Below are 19,359 nucleotides of genomic sequence, written 5' to 3'. Positions count from 1 at the left end.
TACACACTGAGCCAACCCTTCTAGAAATCAGGCTCAGGTGTTCTCCTCCTCCATCAGCTGATCCTAAGGACCATGCTGCTGCTGCTAAGTCACTTCAGTCGTGTCCAACTCTGTGCGACCCCATAGACGGCAGCCCACCAGGCTCCCCCGTCCCTGGGATTCTCCAGGCAAGAACACTGGAGTGGGTTGCCATTTCCTTCTCCAATAAAAGTGAAAAGTGAAAGTGAAGTCGCTCAGTCGTGTCCAACTCTTAGTGACCCCATGGACTGCAGCCCACCAGGCTCCTCCATCCATGGGATTTTCCAGGCAAGAGTACTGGAGTGGGGTGCCATTGCCTTCTCCACCTAAGGACCATAGGTGTGTAACAAAAGTACTGGAGCAGTAGTAGTGAATAACGTGGGAGACAGGGCCACTTGCTCAGATAGTTTACTTGTGCCCTTTAGCCCTTCTCACAGTCAATTGCTGCTTGGCCAATTGCTGCTTAGCCAACTTAATCTTATGACTTGGCGGTTCTGATAGAACCCAGCTCATGGTGGATATTTCTGACCGCATGACCACTTCTTGACCCAGGTCAAGTCTTCTGTCTCTACCAAGGTCCAGTAACATTCAAGGACCTATTTTTCAAATACTGCATAATTCTCTTACCCCAGAGCCCTAAGAGTTCTTACCTGTGAACTCCTGTTGGAAGTGCATAACCTTCACGGGGTGACTTCTCCCAGCACGAACACCTCCAGTGCAGTAGAATGTATTGGGGCATATGGCTAAAGGGGCAGGGCCATTTGTATTGCATCCTGGACCTTCTGTGTAGCCCTTTCCTATCCTAGGTGCCGCTCAGAGCTGACAGCCTTTGATGTATATGTGCTGTCAAAGTGTCTCCAGGTATGGATTAAGTTGTGTTTAAAACCTGAAGAGGCCACCCAGGCTTTGGAGAAAGCCAGAGGCCTGCAGAATCATCCTCCACTGAGGAAATCAACAAGAATGTCCATCCGGGAAGAAGTAGGTTTTGTGGCTCATTGGTAAAGAATACACCTGAATGCAGGAGAAGCAGGTTTGGTCCCTGGGTCGGGAAGATCCCCTGGAGGAGGAAATGACAACCCACTCCAGTATTCTTGCCTGGAGAATCCCGTGGACAGGGGAGCCTGGCGGGTACAGTTCATGGTGTTGCACAGAGTTGGACATGACCGAGCAACTACAGGTTTGCACACCATCACAGGTTTGCACACCTTGCTCATGTTAATAGAAGTTTGAGTTGGAATAAGCCCCTGAGAATACTTTTCTTTGGCTATCACTTTTTTTTTTCTTTTTTTGGCTTATGTGTTTCAAGGATAGGATTCTTTGTCAGGTTATTTCTGTGTATTTAATATGTAAACATCTAATAATAGCAGGTGAATCATCGCTTTGATTTTCATTCTGTGACACTGGAAGTATATGACTAAGCTTTCCTTTGTTTGAAATGTAGGTAAAATTAATGGACCCAGATGACTTAATGGGCAGTTCTGAGATTAAATGTTTATTCGCATTAGAATAGCCTGTATATTTCACAAAAGCCTTGTGTGTGGCTTTTGCCCCTTGACAACTCTTCTCTGTTTTGTGACTATGTTTTTCTTCATCCTTCAAATCAGGACCAGGGAGAATATTTACCCATAATTATATAGCAAAATATAAATGTCTTTTTAAAAAGTAGAATTTTTCAATAGTCAAAACTGTATAAATTACCAAGCACTTATTTTACATATTTGGGGGATTAAAGGGAAGACAGAATATTCTTGACTCCCCCCCCCCATTCAATTAATTTCCCCTCATTGATTCTACTCTTCCAAGCCTTATAGCAGAGTTGGAGACTACAAAGATAAATAAGACATAGTCCCTGACACAAATGAGTTCAGCAAATAGTAACCAGAACATTAAAAAATAATGGTAGGAATGTTATTGTTGTGCTTAAGTTGCTCAGTTGTGTCCGACTCTTTGCAACCCCATGGACTGTAGCCCACCAGGCTCCTCCATCCATGGAATTCTCCAGGCAAGAATACTGGAGTGGGTTGCCATGCCCTCCTCCAGGTAATCATCCCAACCCAGGGATTGAACCCAGGTCTCCCACACTGCAGCTGGATTCTTTACCATCTGAGCCATCAGGGAAGCCAGCTGCCATCTAATTAATTTAGTTTGTGCTAAGAGCTTTGCATGAATAATCTTATTTAATCTTTAATATATCTACTGTCCTTTGCCCACCCCACCCCCCATACTTGTGCCCTGCTTTCTCTCACAACCAGCTTAGATCCCATGCTTTACCCTCAATTCCCTGAGTTTCCTTCTCCCTTCTCAGCACTCATCTAGCAAAACCCTGGTGAAATTCCACAGGCTGCCTGCTGCAAGACTGCATGTATACAGCTGTATATGACTAAAGGCATACTTCTTGGTCTCTCTTGAAATTTATGGTTGCTACCTGGGACAGGAGAGATCCTTAGTCCTGTCAGGGAATCATACCGTATTTCTGTAGTCCCTTTATTCTCCTACAAACTGATTTTATCCCAGCTCCTCACCCCTCTTAATTTTCAGTACCTTTTCTCCCAGACTGTCTTGGCTGATGGCAGAGAAAACAGACACAGTCAGAAGAGAACTGCTGTAAACCCCCTCCATGAAATTTACCTAGCTGCCCATCTCTGTGCCAGTGTACTCTAACCCTCTGGTTACTGGTGGGGGGAACAGTCTTTGCTCTTGAGTAAGGGCACACCCTCCATCTGAACACTAGATGTCCCCTGTGCTGTCCCATTTCTCTCCCGCATCGTGAAGTGACCCCTTCTTTCTGAATCAGCCCCACTGACATTAAACCCTGCTGGGCTATTTCCTTCATAATGGATTCTACTTTCTCTAGTTACTGCTCTGTATCCTTGTCCCTGTTTACAAAATATCCCTTGCAAGTGTTGCTTATATTTGGGATTTCCCATTTACAGTTTGATTTTTCTCTTGGAAATGCTCTAATCAGATTTTTTTTAAGACTAGTCTTCATTTGTTCTTTTTTTATTTATTTTTATTTTTTTGGGGGGTGCTACATTAGGTCTTCATTGTGGCTCACAGGATCTTCCCTGTGGCTAGCGGGCTCTCCAGTCGTGGTGCTCGCTCAGTATTTGCAGACTTAATTGCCCTGCAACATGTGGGATATTAGTTCCCAGACCAGGGATCGAATAGCATCCTCTGCACTGGAAGGCAGATTCTTGGTTACTGGACCACTCGGGAAATTCTTCCAATCAGCTTTCATGCCCACAGTTTCATTAAGACTGCTATAGTGATGCACAGTAAGTATTACCTGAGTAATTTACTACTTGCTCACACACACACACACACATATGTAAAACACTGTAAGATGGACATGAAGATACTCTGTAGGTGTTCTGGACAAGGCCCTTGGTGATTTCACGCAGTGATGAATTCTCAGCTCCCCTCGGTGCTTGACCTTTCAACAGCACGTGAACACTTCTTCTTATTTGAAATAATTTTTATTTCTTGACCTTCACAGCACTGTACTCTCATGGTGTCCAGGCTGTCTCATTGACCTCTGCCCCTGCTGGTTCTTCTGTTAGCCCCAGGATGCTGACTTACCTCAGAGCTCCATTTCTGCTCATGTCCTTGGCCAGCTCATCCAGAGTTGTTACTTTAAATAATACTCAGAGGTTAACCGCTCCCAAATTTGTATCTCTTCCCTTCGATTTCTGATTTCGAATATCAGCCTGCCTGCTCCCCATCTCACTTAGGTGTTGAATAGGAATGTCACACGCATATTCCTGACTCTCCTTCCCAACCCCATTTCTCCTACAATCCCCCTCATCTTTCCAGTAGCCCAGCCAATACATTTAGTATAATCTTTGATTCCTCTTTTCCTCATACCCCAGTCAAATCCAGCAGCAAATGTCATTGGCTTTACCTTGAACTATATCTAATACCTGACCATTTGTCACTGCTTCCACTGTTACCATTTGTTCTAAGAGACCAGACCACCATCTCACCTGACCTTTTGATGTGGAAAATTCCAGCCTATCCTCAAGACAATGGAATGACTTTCACTTCCCCATCCCTATCTTATTTTCCCAGTGTACTTGCTACCATTTTAAACATTATGCTTTTTTGAAAAACACTATATAATTTTATATTCTTGATTTATCCCTTCCCTAGGATGGAAGCTTCACTGGGGCATTTTGTCTATTTTATTCAAATGTTTGTATCCCTAGTGCCTGGAGACCCATAATAGGTACTCAATAAATATTAGTTGAATGAATTAATAAATCATCACAAAAATACTATGTGGTAGGTCATAAGATGCTCATTTAGAGATGAGGTAACCAAGACTCAGAAGGTTGAAATAATCTGCTGAAGATCACAGAAATAGGAACTGGATGACTTGGAATATGGACTGAGGTTCCTCTATTTCCAAGTCCAGATCTTTAAGCAGTATAACTTCCTGGGTTCTAGTCCATAGTTTTCTTATGAATTCAGTATCAATTTTTTAAAAAGAAATTCTTTAAATTAACATAAGGCTTTTGATCTTCTCTTATGCTTTGAATGGCAACTCATTTCAAAGTCACAGCTCTCTAATCACTGTTCAGGTACCAAATCTATTTTATAGTCATTCCTTGGCCCATGTATTGCCTTGGATTTAGGAAAATGATTCCTCACCGTCTTGAATTCAGTTGCTCTGAAATCTAGAATCAGGAAATCCTAAGAAGGCTTAGAGGAACAAAAATAGATCTTCTTAAATGCCCTTTAAGGACATTTTAATAACAGGACACTCTAACAACTTTAAGAACAAGAACGTTCTTCTTCTATCTATTTACTCTTTCTTCAGACACAATTTGAAACATTTTTACATTCACTTACCTAAGAATTATTGAGCAATTTCTGTGGGCATGGCCCTATTTCATACACTCAGGACCCAGCGGTAAATGAAACACACACATTCCTTGCCCTCAGGGAGTTTACATTCTAGTGACAAGAGGGAAGATAATAATTAACATATCATGTGATCAAAAGTGCTGTGAAGATAAATAAAGCATAGAAAGGGACTAACAGGTGGCACATGGTATTCTCTTGAATAAGGGTATAAAATAAACTCCCTGAGATCCAGGATATTATTATTATCTTTTTTAAAAAAATGTTTATTTGGCTACATCAGGTCTTAATTGTGGTACACAGACTCTCAGGTTGTGGTGTGGGCTCCAGAGAACACAGGCTCAGCAGTTGTGCATAGGCTTAGTGCTCCAAGCACGTGGGACCTTAGTTTCCGGACCAGGGATTGAACTGGTGGCTCCTGCATTGCAAGGCAGACTCTTAACCATTGGGCCACCAGGGAATACTTATCATCATCAGTATTATTATTCATATCTGTAGCACTAGATCCTAGGAAAATAAGTAGTATACACAGGATAAATGCTGAATATTGTGAGAATGAACGAATGCATAACCATGAAGAAGAGAGCCCAGTTAGAAGGATCCTGCGGTAGCTCAGGTGGTAGCTGGTGGAGCCTAAACACAGAGGGAAGCTTTGTAGATTTAGAGAAGAAATCATAGTGTGTACATATGTAATAAACCCAAGACTATTTCCAACCTTAAAGTTGGACGTGAACTGCAAATTGAATTGTACTGAGGAAGAGAAGTCAAGGTTTGGACAATGCCAATCAGGCTTTGGCCCGAGCAATAAGAATAAAGTAGCCTTGACTGAGGTGTGGAAATCTATGGATGTGGTAAGTTTGGTGGCCAAAATTAAGTTTCTTTGGGACCATAAATTAAGTCGCTCTGCATCTCCCTCTCATTCTCTCATAGTTTCCTGAGATATCTAAAGCCAAATACTGCTGTGTATCCAAGGAAAACCATTCAGAGTCATTCTACTGTGGAAAAGAGCAAAAATCCATGCTGGTTCCACCCCTCACTCTCTTGGCCAGACACAGAGGCATCTTGTGTTGATCGCTGCCTTTCTTCTTACTCCTTGAATAAGAAGGGCACAGCCAACAACGGCTTTTCCTTTCAAACTCATCTCAGACACTTGATTTTGATTTAAAAAAGAGAAAGATGATTGAAGGGGATGAAAGAGGGGAAAAAATAGGGTTTGTTGTACATTTCTGCTCATGGCAACAGCTTGAACTGATTAGCTGGTTATTATGCATTCTTGTGCATGGCTTTTCACAGCAGTCTGATCCAGAGAAACATCTCAAGTCCTTTTCTGCATGGCTTCTTGCAGGCAAACCTGACCTCAAAGAGATTAACCAAGCCTTGTAATTTGAAAGAACAGACACACCCAAAATCATCAAGTGATCAAAAATATGGTATGAATAAATATATTTATCAGAGTGTGTTCTGGATTCTAATGATGGTAACAGGAGATAATTAGCATGCAAGAAAGGAAAAAAAAAAAACCTGACAAACCCACTAAATTTAAAAAAAAGAAGAAGGCAGTGGCATTTCTTTAGGATTGTAAATGTCCCCTACATATATATATATATATATATATATATATATATATATATATATATATATTTTTTTTTTTTTTTTTTTGCGTTTCCTAAGAAGAACTTGCAAGATCCCTTTAAACAAGTTTAGGGCAGTAAAATCAATGAGAAAGATTCAGACCTCTGCAGGGTTTGCATAGTATGCAGTTAATTCTCTTTTTACTCTGTTCTAAATATAATCCTGCTCATTTGCATGCCAATCCCCAGAATGCTTTGTAATTTCACAACTCTTGGCTAGTGGTCTCAGCACTTATGCTTTCAGAACAAAGCAAAATGTTTAGGGCGTGTCTTTGGCTTTAGTCTTTTTTTCTTTTTTTTTCCCCTGTGCTTTGCAAAGAGTACAGAGAGGTGACCTTTTCTTGGCATTCATGCTGCAAGCCAAAGGATCACAGAAATAAAGTGGAGAATGCTGTGGACTTTTCCTGTGAAGACTGCATTCAGTCTAGTTACCCATGAATAACCAGCCACTTGGATTAACTCACTCGAGTGAGTTTCAGGGGGGTTTGGCCTGCCCTTTAATTATGTGACCAGGCTGGTTCATTTTAGGTTTAGGGAAAGCCTAAATCGGAGCATTCTGTACCCTCATTCTGCCGATGCTTTATGTAGCTTCTTTATTGCAAAGGAAGCCTTTAACTTAATGAAAAGATGTCACAAAGTGTGGTTGGTGGCCTGCCTTATAGAAATGTGAATTCAAGTTCCCTAACACAGACCTAGTCATGCTCAATGATAATCTGCGGAATTTCTGTGGAGGGGGGAAGGGTTAGGATTCATAAGGGGGTGAAGTGATCATAAGAGACTTGAAAAGGGGGGCTTTATGATTTTTGCACAGCAAGCCATTGTTGTTGTTGTTATTCAAATAGTGTATTTGGGTGTGTCTTTTTTTTTTCCAGGAGAGTTTAGAAAGCTCCCCCATCAGGCCATCCCTCAGCCCCCCTGCCTATTTCCTCCAAACATGCCTTCCTTGGCCTTTTAATTGAAGCACATAGCAAAATAAGAATATATTCCAGCACCGAAAGATCGTGTCTTTTGCTCCTAATAGCACGCTTACCTTTGTCTCTCAGCCCTGCCTAAAGTAAACTCGGGATTGTGACCAGCACACATCGGACCGCTCACAAAAACCACGGCTGCGCAGTAACGCGCCAGGGCTTTTGCCTTCTCACTACAGGTGTTTTCTGCTCCTTGCTCACGGAGCAGCGTTAGTGCTGTTTCATCGATTCTGAGAGCCAGACAGTGGAATTCCTTTAAAGCACAGTATTTCGAGAATTATGTTTACAATACAGAGAACAGCTTTTGGTAGCCGACACGGGGCCCCCTCGCAACCTTCCGAGAGTGAGGGTTACTTCGCATTTTTTGATTCCCATTTTCATGGTCTCGGGATAGCAGCGGCTGGCCAGGCTGCACAAAGTCGGCGCGGTTCTCGGCTTTCTAAGGGGATCGCGCCGGCTGTTTATACACTCGGTGACCAGCAGAGGCGGCGCCCGGCCTCCGCGTTAACAAAGGCGGCGGCTGCGGCATTCAGCCCGCAGGGTGGCGGAGGAGGGCGGGTGCCCGAAGAGAAGCCCGGAGCCGTCTTCTTTCTGAAACGAGGGTCTGGAAGGTGGGAAATCGGAACAGAGTCAGGTCAGAGGCGTGGGCTTGGTCCGCGGGGACGAGAGGGCGACGCTGGTGCTTCTCTGCCGACACTGGGGACTGCAGTATCCCCGCCCCGAACAGTCCCTCGCGCCCCCTGGTGGCGGTGGAGCAGGCTGACTCTGCTGCACTCGCAAGTCACCAAAAAGGAAGAAAAAGAAAAAGAAAAAGTGGGTGAGGCAGATGCAAAGAGGAAAATCAATAGGGATAAGAGAGTAGAGGGAGGAGTCGCGGATCAGCCATTCTTGTCTTACGGGGTTCCAGCTGGTACCGCAAAAGAAAAAAAAAAAAAAAAAAAGCCAGGGCGTGAACGCGAGTGAGGAGGGTGTGTGTGTGTGTGTGTGTGTGTGTGTGTGTGTGTGTGTGGAGCGGGGGGGAGGTCGGGGGTGAAAGGGGGACCAGAGAGATTTACTATTGTCTCTGGCAGCCGCCACGGGAGCCGGGGAGGGGGGCGGAGGCGAGAGGAGGCGGCGGCCGCGGCCAGCGCACCATTCGCTCCACCTGATCTCGGGGCGCTGTGCGCTGAGGAAGACGCGGGCGAGCAGGAGCAGAAGGAGGAGGGAGGCAGGCAGCTGCTGCAGCCACCGCCGCCGCCACCATGTCCTACCAAGGCAAGAAGAACATCCCGCGCATCACGGTGAGTCGGACACCACTCCGGCTCGCTCGCTCGCTCGCTCGTTCTCGGCTGCTCTGCAGGGGCTTGGATCCTGCCGGCTTCCGCGGGCCAGTCCCCAGGGAGGGACCGCGACCCGGGGTCCGAGGGGGTGGAGAGCGGCGGTCAGTCCAGCCGGCGCGGCAGGGCGCCACCCAGACGGAGCGACCCTGGGGTTTGGGGAAAACCAAACAAAGAGGAAACCCAAACAGTGACAGTGGCGTGGAGAACTTTGGGTTATTTATCTTCCTTTCCCACCGCTCGGTAGTTCCCAAATAACAGGCCCTCCGTCGACCCCCGTGCCACCTGGGTCGTCCGTGTGAGCTGCCCCAGGCGAGACGTGATTTTTTTGGTAGAAGGTTCCTTCTTGGCGGGGTGGAGCATGGAGAAATGACACCTTTACCCAGAGGTCTTGGTTAGCCCGACCGCTCCCATCTCTGAGCTCCAGCCCCGTGGCTCTGATGGGGTGCCTGACCATCCGTCCTCACCTTGGCCACTGCTTGCTTGTATTAACCCCAGTGCGTATCTCGGTGCGTCATACTTGGGGACTGGACAGCTAACGTGGCTCTGTAGTGAGAATAACCAACTTTTTTTTTTTTTTTTTGGGCTCTTGGTGCATTTGCATTTTTTCCTGTAATTACTCCCCTTTACCCCAAGAAAAGGCTGAGTTTTTAGAGCACATTTTAGTTTGCGGTGGCAGGCGCGTGCTGTGTGCATGCCGCGTCCAACTGCCATTGTGTGCAGAGCCGAGCCCTTGCGGCCAGCGGGTGTCAGACGCGCTGGGCAAGCCCCTAGGGCGGGGTGGAGCGGGGATGTGCCATAACCAGGTAGAGAAGCCTCATTTTCGTTGGCGTCCAGCAAGCAGCTCTCGGAGCAAAAATACCGCGCCCGGGTCTGGGATTTCTCCAGAATGCGCTGAAATGACGCCCCCCCCTGGAAAGGACACACGACAGGCTGGAATGGACAGTTTTAAAAAAGGGCAAGACAAAAGCAACAGAAAACCCACTGACATTTGTTAGTTGAGCACGAAGCAGTGCGGTTGTGCTTTGTCTGTAGCGAGTGAGGTGTGTGTGTGTGTGTGTGTGTGTATAGTGTGTAGTAAGGGAACGTGTAGCTACTCCATCTTTGCAAGACGAACAAAGGAAGTGATGAGCTGGCCCCTGGGAGGCTCTGCAGCTGCCCTAGGGCAGTGATGTACCGGCTTCTGTAGTTCATTTGCCCCATCCACTCGGTTTTGCTGTGGGCACGAGTCTGTTTGCACTTGTTCCCGTTAGGCTTGGAACAACCTGATTGCCGTCCAGGACCTTCCCCTCTGCAGGCAGGAGGAAGCTCTTCTTGCTTTTAGTGCACTTTATTGTCAGGTGGTTTATTTCTCTTGCAGTATCCTAGCTTTTCATGCATCTGAGCTTCATTGGACACACATGCGCCACACCCCTACCTGCTGCCCACCTGGTCCCAGGGGAGGAACACTCTCCAGGGGGACAGAGTTGGGATGGGTAGGGATTCTCTCGCCAGGTAGAGGCACTGGGCTTAAGCCCATCCTCCTTGACCACTACCTGATAGCGTTGACTTCACATTATTATAAAAACATAGTGAGTCTTTTACAATTCACAGTATTTTCTCGGTGCCAATTGGCTTTGCAAAAAACTGTGGTGATACTTTTTTTAAGCTGATTGGGACAAAAGCACAATTTTTCTACTTATTTCTCTAACTCTGGAGAGATGAACCACCGCTCTCATGCTATGACATGTGACAGCTATGCTGTAAATCTGCCACTTGCTGTATATCCAGTATGCACTTGCCATTTCTGTTTGGGATAAGCAGAGAACAGATTATTTTTTTCTTCCCAGTCTGACGGCAGTGGTTCTTCTTAGATTCAGCCTGTGCCCTGGTATTGAGGGCCACACCCATTCTTCTAGGTATCACTTAAGCCACCTTTAAGGAAAGATACCGACGTTTAGCCCATAGGGTAATAGCCTTACAAGCCCCTGTAATTGTGTTGGTGCCCCAATCCCAGGGCCCGGTTTGCAGGGGCTCCCTTTTGTTCCCGCTTGGATGCTCTTCCCTGGGGCGCATCCTTCATTTTCAGTGTGGCTTCCATCCTTTCTCTGCTCGTGGGGCGTGGCGCTGCATAGCAGCCTCCACCACCAAACCCGGGCTGTGCCTACGGCAACTGAACGGCAATTTCTTCGAGCCAGCCTGCCTTGCATTCATTGTTGAGAGGGTTGTGGGGTGGGGAGAGGCAAAAGGGCAAGACTGGAAGGGGCTTTTGATCTTTGGGGGAAATAATGCATTTGTCAATTTTTCTCATGCTTTGTGTTTGTATTTCTTAGAACATGGATTCTATTTTAGAAGAAAACGTAATTCTTGTACTCTTGCATGTCCAAAGAAGAGTATGGTTATGTACATATTACCAGAGGCTAACTAGATATAGGTAAAAACATAAAAATATGGACATAGGTCTATATATTCACAGAAAATATGATTAAAGATCTAAATATAACATATATCCCCTGCTGTCAAGTCTAGTCCAAATTTTAAATGGTAAGATTGTGGAATTTGACTTAATTTCCTATCCTCTATATTCCTTTCTGTGCAGACTGCCCCACCCAGTAGCTAAAATGTCCCTGTAATCTGAGACCGATGGGGGCAGTCTTTCTTGCCAAGCACCTCTGCTTCGACAGGCACCACCCTCTGCCACAATTTGGGGGACACAGGAAGGTTTTGTTTGTTTGCTTGTTTTCTGTTTTTCCTTTCCTTCTTGCTGCCCCCCTGAGAGGAAAGCATTGCTACTACCCTGTGTTTATCGGTTTCCTGGAAGGGGTTATTTCTCTGTCGCGGGTATAATTGGCTGGGGCTTTCCCTGGGAGTAGCTCCAGCCCCAGATCTCATTGTTCTTCTCAGGTCATCCTCCTGCGTGACCTGCATGTGCTTATCCCAACACTAGCCCTTGCTTCTAAATGTCAGAGACAGCAGTTTGGGTGGTCCCGCCAGTCAGAGCAGGGACCTGGTATTGTCATCCACCTCTGTCTCTGTCTCACACAGTTCCTGGCATACAGATGCCTAATGAGAACTGGTTAAATCAATACATGAATTAAAAATTGCTCCTACCAAGAACAGCTCATACCTACTGAGTGTTTCTTTGGTTTCAGATATTGTACCTTACATGCATTGTTTCATTTAATCCCTCAAATCAACACTGTCTGAGAGGTACTATCGTTATCTCTGTTTTATAGATTTTTTTTCTCTGCCCAGGGTCAGAGATATACCAAGTATTCTGGGCAGGACTCAAACCTCCACACCTGACTGAAATCAAAGTGCCTCACCGCCACACTGGTCTTGGTGGCTCCACCCCGACCATCATTCTGAGAAGGTGACAGTGGGGCAATGGTTTAGATCCTATAACGTGGTCTCTCTTATTCTTTACATTGAATAAATGTAAACTTGAGAGATGGTATCTGACCGTCTTGACTCTGCAGGTAGAAAGTTTGCTAGTTACACTCTGTTTTCTTCTGAGAGAGGCTGCAGCTTGAAGCTGGCAACAAGAGTGAGTGGAGATCTAACACTTAAGCTCCAGTGCTTTCCAGGTATTCTCTTATCGGAGTCTCTGCAAAAACCCACTTTACAGTTAAGGAGATTGAGACCTAGAGAGAGGAAGTCAGTTATCCAGAGTCACACTCAGGATAGGAGGCAATGCCGGAAATCAAACACAGGTCTTGTCTGACCTCACAGCCTCAACTGCCTGCCTCGTAGAGGCACCTGCAGTGGGGATTTTGAAAGGTGTGGATTAAGAGCTCCAGAATTCCCTCTAGGAGACAAATCGCCGAGAAGTGCCTTTTTGCAAATACTAACTGGATTTCTGTTGATACGACCTTGCAGCTAATGCATTTCTGCTGCATTGGAGATTGGGGTATATGTGTGTGGCGTTTGAGGATTGCTGGAAGGCACACACTCTGGAGCATGACTTGGAAGGTTTGGCCTCTAGGGTGTATAATCAGGGCCCTGTGATCTCATTTGAAGGGTGTCATTGTGAGTGTCATGGGAATTTTTCATTTGGGAGGGGAAGTGAAGGAGCTGTGTGAACTGAAGGAATACCCAGGTCTCTGTAGCGCTTGAGCTGGGGGCCTTAGGCTAGACTACAACCCAGGGAAGGGGCCAGTGAAACCCCATCCCTGGATCTGTTTCTGCCTTTTGCTTCAGGAAGTGTCACTTTGGATTGGGAGCAAATATTAGGAGATGCAGGATAAGAGTTTGGGAGACCAAAAGAAGAGATGTCCCCCCAAACCAGCTTGATCCATGTAAGGTGTATTGGAAGGGAAGTTCCAGAGAAAAGACAGGAAAAGTATCAAAGACTTAGAAATGGGAAGCATCTTAAATATCTGATCATGAAAATCAAGCCCTGCCTGGGTTGTTCATGTGTTACTTTATTTTTTGTACAGGTTTGTGGTGACTTGGAGCCAGGATATTCTTCTTCCTCAAACACTAGTGAAATGCCTCAGGTGGATAAAGAGAGCTCTGACTATGAGTAGCTATGACTGAGCCAGCTGGGCACTTGGGGGAATTCTGGAGAAATAGATTTTCTGAGAGGATTCAAGTCTATGTAGTCAAACTGTCAATTTACAAATAAAAATCCTCCCTTCTTATCTCACTGGGCTCTTGAAAGGCTCAGATGAAGGAATGACTGTGGACAATGATCTCTAAACCCCAGATGTATTCAAGCTGGGAAACATTTATTTTAAAGTCTTAACTACTTTGAAATGGGGAAATTAATAAAGGAAGATTGACAAAGGTCTAGCTTATTAAGAGACTACTTTAGGAATCAATGTTTCAATAAAAGTTTTCAAAAACAAATGAAAATCAGCACAATGTTTTAAGCAAAGTGTGTTTTCTGGTTTAGTTATGTTATGGTGTTTCTCAGAATTATGCTTACCTTTCATTTCTGACAAGCTACTCGAGGCTATTAGACTGCCTTTGGACTTTGATACGGAGATTCTCTGTTAACCTAAAGAAAGGGCATTTTCCTTATTTAGGATGAACTATATTGCTTTCAGTCCTAATCAGCTTCTAGCCTACACAGACACAGGTTATGGATACCCTTTCTAGCAATTTCTTCACAACTCCCAGTTGAATGGCTTTTTCTCTGTCCTTTCTCCTTAATTAGGGAAAAAGTAGTAAAATTGAGATAGAACTGAAAAAGTCTTCATGTCCTAAAGGGCTCTCTCTTCTTTACCCATTGACATATTTCCTAGAATTGTTTGTCTGCTTACTATATTTGAAAAAAATTACAAAATTCTTACAACAGTAGGAATGTCTCCCTGGGAGGTAAATGCGCCTCTCTTTGATTAAATCATTGCTTGTAATCATAAACGAAGTGGAAATGTAAATATGCCATCTCCTCTAGGGACAGATGATAATCGAAGGACTGGCCTTTCCCTGGTCACTCCCTCCTCAAGTCAGTGCTGTTTAACTGTTCTCCCATTTTCTGTAGCCAGAGGGAAACCAATGAGAATGACCCTGGACAACCCAGAGGAAGAGGTTCCTCTGTTTTCAGACTCTTCTACTGTGAAATCCCCTTTTCATCAAATTCAATATGTGTCTATTTCATATATATTCATTGTGAAATAGATGATGATACATATGTAATACACCAGAAGATAGTTTGGTAGAATAGGATGAGCCCTTCAACTTGGCCTCTTCTTTGGCTCTAGTCTGTACGTGGAGTCTAGTACAAAAACTACTTCTCTGGGGGAACATTTCTCCTGTTAACTAGATTATAGGGGACTTAGTGCTTGGACTAAGCCTAGTGGAGCTATTATATATTTATCATTACCATTTATTGAGAGCCTTAGCACAAGTGACATGGATTATCTCATTTGACTCACAACAGCTCCTATAGCTCTAATGGTTAACCATCATTCTGTGTTCTGGATAGAGCCTCTGAGAGATTAAGTAACTTGACCAAAGTGACACAGCCACAAAAGCAAGATTCTGGGACTGATCCCTCCAGGGATGGGTTGGTTCACAGGCGGGAAAGCCGTAATTCCATATTCACGGATGACTGTCCCCACCCCCTTGCCACCAGCTAGCCACACCTGTTAGCTCACTAACGGGGGCCAAAGTTCACAGAGTGGAAGGGGTGGGGATGGTCAGGCCAAGACCTCTCATATCACCGTTGGAACAACTGAGTCCACGTCCCCCTAGAAGTGATTCGTGCATTGCTCTGCCCGCTGTCTGAGTTAGCTTCTGGCTTTCCCCCAGGAGCATGTGTGAGTGTAGGGTGGAATCTATCTTGCGTAAGTACAGATCTGGGCCCAAGGTTCCTTCTCACTGTCTGTCCCTGTCCTCTTCCCAGACATAAGGAGCCAGGCTCTCTGTTCTCCTTCAGCAGGGCCAGGAACATAGCACACGCCCTGCACTCTAAGCCAGATGGGGAGCTCTGCTTAGGAATGGTCCGGGAACGTAGGGGACATCTGGAATTCAAGGGCACAGTTCCCTTGGCTAAGTTAGTCTTTTTTTCTGTGGAAGGGCTGGGAAGTGAGCTTTCAAAGATAAAATAAGATTTGATTTTTTAAGAGAGGGGTTCCTCTGATGGGTGGAGCAGAGGAACCCTTTTGTTTGGTGGCGCAGGAAAAGGCAGGAAGCCCCTGATGAAGTGTTGGCACATTGTGGTCCGGGCTGCCCTTACCTCTGATTTCTCTGTGACTCTGGGAAAACCTTATTATCCCCCTCAGACTCTGCGTCAGTCAGATGAGGGTATCGAACTAGATGGTCCTTGAGTCCCTGCCAGTGCAGATGACCCTGTGAGCCTTTATTTTGTCTTCTGTTTTCTCCTGAGATTATGGCCATCCATCTATGCTGTGTTCTAAATTGGAAGAGGGGAGTCCTGATCCCTCCCCAGAAGGGAAGAGAAAGCAGTGAGAAAGTGAATGAGGGCAGTAGTCGTTGGCTTAAATTTAGTGGGAGCAGCCAACATCTGTGTTGGGTAGAAGGGTCTCTGGTTGCTTTTTCTCCTTAAAACCTTAGCCTGTTCTCATTCAGAGAGTGAACTTGGTTAATAGACTGCGTGCAAGAGAGCAATGGAATGATGATGACTGATAGGTCCTTTCCTTAGAAGAGCTTTAGTATTCATTCCAATGAGTATTATTAAGATGATACCATGATTCATTTGCTGGCATGTATGGTGTCTCTTCTGGATAAGGCTGCCATTGATAAGGGCACAAAGGCGCCAGTTGCCCCAAAACTAGACTGGTCAGATAAACAAGCAAACCAACAGGGAACAGCTCCCAGTCTATAGATGCTCTGCAAGCTCTTTTCACTTGCTGCTGCCAATATCTGAAATGAGGTGGCTCCCGTCCAGTGGAAATAGCCTCGTGCCCAAAGGCCAAATAATGTCGTGGATGCTCCTTCGGGTAGGGGTGGGTTTTAGTTTCATTGTCACTGAATTTCTATCACTTTTCCTTTGGCTGGCACATTTTAAGCCCTCTGTAAACATTTATTGAATGAGTGGGTACATTTATTTAACATTTACTTTGCAGGAATAATGTCAAGTGAGCAGATGATCAGAACATGTGTGCATTTGTGCTTCTACATCATCTTCTCTTTCACTGACAACTTTGTAGAATATTAACTTTTATTTATCTGTTGGCTGCATTGACACGTGGGGTCTTCGTTGCAGCATTAGAGATCTTTTTGTTGCATTGCACGGGCTTCTCTCCAGTTGTGGTTTGTGAGCTTAGTTGTCCTGAGGCATGTAGGCTCTTAATTCCGTAACCAGGGATTGAATCTGCAACCCTTGCATTGGAAGGTGGATTCTTAACCACTGGACCACCAGGGAAGTCCCTTTTCACTTCCTTATATTTCTGTTATTAGCTTTTATTCCTAAAATTCATTTTTGGTTTGAGGGGTGGGGACAGTTAAAACACATTTTTCTGAGCTTATCTCTGGCTGTAAGTCATACAATCGATAGTCTCAGTGATCTAAGTGTAATTATAATCATTAGATCCTTTAAAGGGGAGCATCTATAAGGGAAGGTAGAAGAGGAGAATTAAAGTATATTCATATAATCTAAAATACTGCATTTGAAGTACCATGTGTATAAAGATGTGTCATATATAGTTAATCAGGTATGATAATACCTTTTCCTTTTTTGAATGAATATTTTGCCCATGATCATCTTTTTGCTTAGCAATGTGATGCTTGTCACAGGAGCATCTGAAAATAATAAGAATTAGCATTTATTTATCCTGTATTACGGCTTCCCTGGTGGCTCAGCGGTAAAGACTCTGCCTCTTATGCAGGTGCCTCGGGTTGGATCCCTGGGTTGGGAAGATCTGGAGAATGAAAAGGCAACCCGCAACCCACTCCAGTATTCTTGCCTGGGGAATGTCCATGGGGCAGCAAGAGTTGGACATAACTTAGCGAGTAAACTAACATCACCTTATTCTGTATTAAGTCCTTTTTACTTCTTATCTCATGCAATTGTCAAAACCACTCAGTTAGGTAGATGGCTTTCCAACTAGATCTTCCCATCTTATTGGGAGGAAACTTTGAGAGATCAGGCAATTGGCCTACGATCACAGAAGCCTTTCAGTGGTGGAACCAAAATTCATACTGACTCAGAACCACAGTCTTAACCCCATTCTACAGCGCTGCCTTAAATTCTGCCTTCTTTTATCTTCTTGTACCTATGGGGTCATGACACATCTGTCCAAATTGGAGTTAGTTACCGAAGGCATGCTTAAGTCCTTCTCCACACCTCTTTCCTGAGGGGCAGATTATGAAAGATCGGAAGCACAGTCAGTTGGTCCCCTTCTCTGCATAGGTTTGGGTGCCAGAGCCCTGTCTGGTTCCCTAAGCTCCCCCGCCTTCCCCTCGGAGCAGCCTCGCTTCCAGGCTTGTTAGGAGGAGCTCCCAACAGTTGTGCTTAAACACAGCCAGCTTTCCAGGGAGGTGCCCGCCACACTCAGCACTCAAGGCTGTTGTGCATTGAATTAGCAAAGGATACCCATGAGGGCGCTCTTCATCAGGTGGACTTGAATGCCTCCTTCTCATGCTGTGTATGCTGCGGCCCCCCACCCCAGCTTCTTTAATAAATCCTAAGCAAGATTCCGCCGAAGTGTTGACTTAATGGGGCTCTGTAAAACTCAGAGAATCAGGAGATCCTACGAGAATGTTTCAGTCTAGTCTCCCCTTACAGATGAGGAAACTAAAACCCAAGTCTCAATTTGAGACTGAATTAGAGCTTTTTCTACTCTCTGGTTTACTGTAGGGCACTAAAATTTACAAAATGAGTAGGTTCCCCCCCCCCCCGAGTTGTGTCCAAAAAAACCATGATGTTTTTAGAAAAATTTACCAAAAAAAAAAAAAATGAGGACAATAAAAATAAGTGAAATTATAAAGTTTGAATATACCCATTTAAAGTGTTTTCTTCATACTGTATATACTGTTTATTAAAATAGTACAGCACCTTATTCATCCTATTTTATGCCCTGCTTTTCATTCTGTAGTGTATTATGACATGACATCTTTCCATGTTTTAAATATTCTTTTATGCCATAATTTTATTCTTTTTTTAAAATTGAAGTATAATTGTGTTATAATGTGTTAATTTCTGCTGTACGGCAAAGTGATTCAGTTATACATAGGAGTATGCATGTATATATATCTCTTTTAGTATGCATGTATATATATCTCTTTTTAATATTCTTTTCCTTCATAGTTGATCACTGGCTACTGAATACAGTTTCCTGCGCTGTACCGTAGGACCTTGTTCTTAATCCGTCCTGTATATAGTAGTTTGCATCTGCAAATCCCAAACTCCTAATCTCTCCCTCCCCCCACTTCTCCTCCCCCTCCGCCTTGTCAACCACAAGTTTGTTCTCTGTGTCTGTGAGTCTGTCACTGTTTGTAAATAGGTTCGTTTGTGTCATATTTTAGATTCCACGTATAAGCATATGGTATTTGTCTTTCTCTTCCTGACTGACTTCACTAAATCCATCCATGCCGCTGCAGATGGCATAATTTCTTTCTTCCTATGGTTGCGTAATATTTCATCGTATGTATGTACCACATCTTCTATACCCATTCATCTGTCCGTGGACATTTAGGCTGTTCACGTGTCTTGGTTACTGTGATCAGTGCCGCTATGAACACTGGGGCTGCGTGTATCTTCTTGAATTACAGTTTTGTCCAAATATATGCCTGAGAATGGGATTGCTGCGTCATATGGCAACTCTGTTTTTACATAACGTAATTTCAAATATCTTCATATTGTTCCCAGTGCTTCAGTCAGTTCTGTTTTGTTTGAATTTTCGATTGTTTCCGAGACCTTGTATTCAACAGCAAGAAATGAAACGGTGGCCGTGTTTTCAGTTGCTGCTTTTTAGCGGAAGTCAGAAGTTGCCCCATGCTAAGTTGAGTACCTTGCCCACATTTGCTCAGCTTGTGTTAGATTCTGATTTGAGTCCCAGTATCTTTGAGGTTAGTCTTATATTCTTGTCATCTCTCTACTTGATCCAGCAGTTTTGCCATTTTCAGGGGGAAAACTACTGCCCCTCTCTATTTTCTCCTGCTCTCCCCATGAGC

General features: G+C 44.5%; 1 protein-coding gene across 2 annotated transcripts in view; it reads left to right on the top strand.

The window, feature by feature from the left end:
* Window positions 1-19,359, top strand: part of DPYSL3 (dihydropyrimidinase like 3) — a 117,313-nt gene that overhangs the window by 41,820 nt on the left and 56,134 nt on the right. Inside the window, exon 1 of one of the 2 annotated variants that reach the window (XM_005209570.5) lies at window positions 8,556-8,760. The exons of the other annotated variant lie outside the window; for it this stretch is intronic. Within the exon in view, the coding sequence (XP_005209627.1) occupies window positions 8,722-8,760 (39 nt within the window). The 5' untranslated portion in view covers window positions 8,556-8,721. Of the gene's footprint in view, window positions 1-8,555; window positions 8,761-19,359 lie in introns of those variants that run through there. 2 annotated transcript variants of the gene reach the window in all.

Source organism: Bos taurus, chromosome 7 (assembly GCF_002263795.3).
Source record: "Bos taurus isolate L1 Dominette 01449 registration number 42190680 breed Hereford chromosome 7, ARS-UCD2.0, whole genome shotgun sequence".
Taxonomy (NCBI): domain Eukaryota; kingdom Metazoa; phylum Chordata; class Mammalia; order Artiodactyla; family Bovidae; genus Bos; species Bos taurus.
Note: the sequence above shows the minus strand (reverse complement) of the source record. Positions and strands in the feature narration are given on the sequence as shown.